This window comes from Copadichromis virginalis, linkage group LG8, assembly GCF_057382275.1.
Source record: "Copadichromis virginalis isolate Kocher_CV1m ecotype Utaka linkage group LG8, C_Virginalis_male_GT1.1, whole genome shotgun sequence".
NCBI lineage: Eukaryota > Metazoa > Chordata > Actinopteri > Cichliformes > Cichlidae > Copadichromis > Copadichromis virginalis.
Genome location: NC_140625.1, coordinates 20,338,106 through 20,343,040, shown reverse-complemented (window position 1 = coordinate 20,343,040; position 4,935 = coordinate 20,338,106). Strand labels below are relative to the sequence as shown.

Genomic DNA, 4,935 nt, shown 5'->3' with positions numbered 1-4,935 from the left:
TGTTTGTTTATTTTTTTAAGTATTTGAAATATTGAGATATAGCAACTGTAGTGGTTTGAGGACAAGGCAGATACCTATTTGTGGTTTGTGCATTTTTAGAACAAATGAGACAAACTATTCAGAGGACTCAAAGAAGTTTCTTGACTACAGAACTGTGAAAAAATTATTTCTCAAACTTGAAAACAAAAGGATTAATGTATTTTTTTAACCCACTAACACCTAGTGTATCATATTTGATGCAGGAGTTTTTGAGAGCTTTAAGAAACCTGATGTACACAACCACACACACTCCAAAAAAAGGCTTCACATGGTTAATAGCAAGGTCATAAATAATAAAGGTTTGCTACCAAGATGTTGCTACAGTCATGATACATGGTTGACAAAAATAAAGACAAAATCAGTGCAGAACAAGGACTATTTTTCCAATACACTATTAACACACTACCTTCTCAAAGTCTGGTCCTATATTGTCCAAATGCAACTTGAACCTGTGTATTATATAATGTTAGTTCGACTTGAAGTCCAAGTCTGAATTTCAAAGTTCCCAGTCAGAATTTTCAACTAGAACACCCCACAAGGTAGGATTTTTAACTTGGAAAGTCTGAGAAGCCAACCAGGTCTTAACAATCCAAGACAGCGACTGTGAACACAGTGAAAACAGCAGAAAAACTGTTAAACCTTTCGATCTGTACTGCCACTGCTGTATATTTTTGACTTGCTAAATAAGCCACATGGAGCCCATTGACCAGGCTCTATCCAATAACGTGCTGCAGCAGTGACTTTAAGAGTTAAAAAAAAAAAAACAAGCACTGCGCTGTTTTGCTAGTGACGCATGAATGGCTCTACCTTGCTAAGAAGAAAAACAAATCTTGTTTTTCCTTGCTTTTCCAAATTTACCACAGGAGCATTCTCAAGTAGTAAAGTTGTCTGTGAAGTCACTCCCAGTTCCAACATCCAAACCAAGCTTGTAGCTAAAAGGAGAGACAATACGCACCTTATATTCATTAAAAAGCCTCACTTTTAAAATTATTATATTTTAGAGCTTTCTGTGGAAAGAAAAGTTGGTTTTATATAAGTTAAAACAATGCAGCAGTAGTTCTGATCATGTTATCTGTAAAGTGACTGGTGTTCCCCCTTTAAGGCCCCAGACACACAGAGCCTATAAAGACACTAAGAAAAAAATGTGTATTCCCCGAACAGTTCATGTGTTATTGCTGCCAGTTGCTACGTGAATCTGGTCACAGAAGTATATGGCACTGCACCCTTTTTGCAACCAATTTTACCCAACAACAGCCAGCAACCAACCATTTGGAGAATACACATTTTTCCCAAGTGAGATTCACAGGGAGTCCTAACCAGTTTCGAGGCCTGTGTGACTGAAGCCTAGAAAAGGTCAATTAGGTCACTGTACTGGATAAAAATGTCCCTCACAATCTCTCCAGTGTGTGATATTCATGAAGATAACAGTCAGTTTTCTGAGCGATGTCTTCACCGAGATGTGCGTGCATGCAGGCAGAAGTGACTCAGCGCTTATGGGATGATCAACATGTGGTGTTGTTTTTGTGTCTTTAACTGCACAAATACCAAAGGTAATAGGTTACATTTTTTTTATCATCCGAGAGTAATACTCTCCTGGTTACCTAAGAGCAGGGGCGTCACTAGGTTTTAAGGACAGGGGGGGCTTAGCCCCCAAGAGATGCACACGACATGAACGAACGTAGTGAATGAGCACAAAATTTCACAAACAGAAAACAAAGACTGAGAAATTGTTTTCCTACTTTTTTGGACAGATTAAACATCCTAGGCCACCAATAGATCTATTGTTTTATTTCAGTCTGCTTTATAATACAGTACAACAAAAAAACAGAGGAAATGTGTTTCCGCATCAATAACAAGAAAAAAACTGAAAATAAAAAAGTACATTTTTCTGGCTGCAATCACCAGTTACTTGGTGGGTGGAAGCATCAAAGAATGACGTCTGTTTTTAAGAGTGGCAAATCGGTCAATCACTCTGTTGTGACTCAGATGCTGAAGCGTGTCTTTTTCAATAGACATGACTGCAAGACTGTGAAGTCTTTTCTGACCCATTGTTTGACGCAGCCAGGAGTGCAGCCGACGCAGTGCACTAAAGGACCGTTCGCACGAGCAGCTGCTGACAGGCACTGTTAGGGCAACTTGGATGGTTGCCTTCAGAGAGGGAAACATGTCTGAATCAAGGAGGTTGTACACAGACAACATATTTTTGGGTGGACATCCAGCCTCTGTTTTCCGGGTAAGAAAGTTTCTGGCCACCAGAACCTCCTCTTTTTTCAGGTCAAGTCTGTAGTGCTTTGCAAGTTCATTCAAGTGTGGTTCACTCAAGAAGTTCTCAGATTTAGGACTGCATGCCTGGACGCCTTTTAGCAGCCCTGCATCTACACTGCAAAATCTTTGATCAAGCTCGCCAACCATCCGATCCACACAAGGGAAAAGTAACTCTCTTTTCAATGTGTCTGAGTTGTTCAATTCAGTGCGTGAACCCACAGTTGCCTCCAGGACAAAATCCTCCATTTTCCTCTGTTTGTGCCTTGTCTTGGCACCTGGTTCAAGGATACTGTGGGTGTTACACAGGGCCTTGGTTTTCTCATACAGCTCTGTAGCAAATGCATCTGAGTGTTTTCCCTTAATTGTGTCACACACAGCTTGTTTGCAGATAAAAGCTTCTGCCAGGTCTAAAGTCTCTTTCTGCAGGAATTTGTGGAGTCCTTCGGTTACAGACAGAATCGACTGAAACATCAGTAGTGCATAGACTGCTGAGAACTTGTAGAGCTTTGCTCTGAGACCAACAGCTATGGGGGATCCAATTGCAGATAGGCACTCCAAAATGGCAGGCAATGTCTCAAGAACTGCACTGATTGATCGCAACTGACATGCCCAGCAAGTGTTTGAAAGTTGCACAAGCTCAGTTTTTGTCAATCCAAGCTTTGCCTGAGTCTCCATGAACTTATGATGATTGACTAGGGAGGTGCTGAAGAAAGAATACACACACTCCAACAAGCTGAAAAGCTCCACAGCCTCTGGGACAGCCTTGCAAGTATTGCACAAAACCAGGTTGAGTTGATGAGCATAACAATGCACATAGATAGCCTCAGGATGGAACCTTCTAAAATGTGCTTGTACACCTCCAGTGGAGCCACTCATAACGGCTGCACCATCATATGTTTGTGCTACACACTTAAGCTCTGCAAGACCATAGTTTTGGATCTGCTGCTGAATCTCATTTGCAATGGACTGGGCATCAAATGATTTTATCTCTGCAAGTGCAAGGAAACCTTCACTGCCCCCTCTGACACGTACCTGACACAAACAGCTAACTGCTCTACCTTTTTATCCCTTGCCTCATCCACCATGATGGAATAGACTTTAGACTTTGTCATTTCAGATACAATGACACTAGTAACTTCCTGGGCACAACAGTCAATCATGTCATTCTGGGATGTTGGTGAGATATACTGTGCATTTGATGGGGGATTATGTTTTTGAAGAAAAGCATCAAACTCCTTCAAAAGCTCCATGCACGCAAGAAAATTCCCTCTGTTTGGGCTGTCTTCACCTTCATCATGGCCACGAAAAGGGAGTCCCTGTCTCCCTAACATAGAGGTGACTGCAACAATTCGTCTGAGATACTCTCTTCTTTCGACTATCTCACTCACATTTGCAGTTGCTATCGCCTGTGCAACGTTTCCCTGTTTGCTAGTTCCCTGGTAGCTTTTCCATGTAACAACACTGTCCTTATGTGTTTGTGCCATCTCATGCTTGCCAAAGATGACTAAAGTTTTCTTCCAGTTCTTGCAACCGCTACTGACCAAACTATCATGTTTGATGTTTTTGCCAAACACTCTACATGGGAAGCAGAAAGCTGCATTCTGGTTGACTGAATATTCTAACCAGTTGTGCTTTTCAAACCAGCTGTGGTTAAATGCTCGCTTCTGTGTACCAAACGTATCATGTGGATAGCTCTTCAGCTTCACCTGTCTGGGCCCTGTGTCTTTGTCACCTAAATCAAACCCTGTAGTAGAATGAGTTGCTGCAGCTGCTTCATCATTTTCCCTCTCTTGGCCTGTTTGCTCTCCTCTCTCTGTAATAACTTGATCTTCCTCTGCCTCTCGATCTATTTGCTGCAGCTCCTCTGTCTCTCCTTGCTCTCTCTGACTTGAACTTGCCTGTTGACCTTTTTCTCCCTCAGCCACTCCTTCTGCCTCACCCTTCAAGATACATTAAAACATACTGAATTGTAATGTAAATTGCTAATATCATGACTTCTTCCACAGTAATTTGTTGCTCCCAAATATTTTGAAGTTACAAACATTATATTTTGAGCACGCATGTGACTAAAATGGTTGCAATTTAAAGCCCTGAAAAATATTACTAAATTACTTGAATTGAAGTAATATTAAAATAGAACCCTCAAAAATATGTGAGTCAGGCTAATTTGACTTATATATATATATATATATATATATATATATATATATATATCTTTGCTCTCTCCACTTTCTAACCTTGACTCTCCTAAATAAAAGCTCAAGTTAAACAGGTCTTATATGTTGTACCGTGACTGAAATGTTTCATATTTCATATCCATATTGAGTCCCATAAAATTCTAATCAGACTGTCTGCATCACAAATGACTCCATCCTTTGACTCACCTCTCCAGCAGACGTCTCTCCCCTCTGCCTCTCTGTTCTCCTCTGCCCTGACTCCTACAGGTTAATGGGGATGGAGTGATTATTATTATTTCCACTGATGATAACCATACCTGAATGAGCTCAGCTGGATTTTTCAGAGCTAAAATGAGTGACAGAAATTAACATTATGCTAACAATTTAACTTAGTGCGCTAGCCAGGTTTTTATTTACAAAATGGGGAGCACCTGGTTCATTATTTACATGGGAC

General features: G+C 40.8%; 1 protein-coding gene across 1 annotated transcript; it reads right to left on the bottom strand.

Annotated features, from left to right (window-relative positions):
* Positions 1-1,657: 1,657 nt before the first annotated feature.
* Positions 1,658-4,723, bottom strand: LOC146703281 (zinc finger MYM-type protein 1-like). The gene is made up of 2 exons (XM_085466439.1): positions 4,689-4,723; positions 1,658-4,244 (listed from the first exon to the last, which is right to left on the bottom strand). The coding sequence occupies exon 2, from the start codon at positions 3,178-3,180 to the stop codon at positions 1,945-1,947; it is 1,236 nt and encodes a 411-aa protein (XP_085322565.1). The 5' UTR covers positions 3,181-4,244; positions 4,689-4,723; the 3' UTR covers positions 1,658-1,944.
* Between the last annotated feature and the right edge of the window lie 212 nt (positions 4,724-4,935).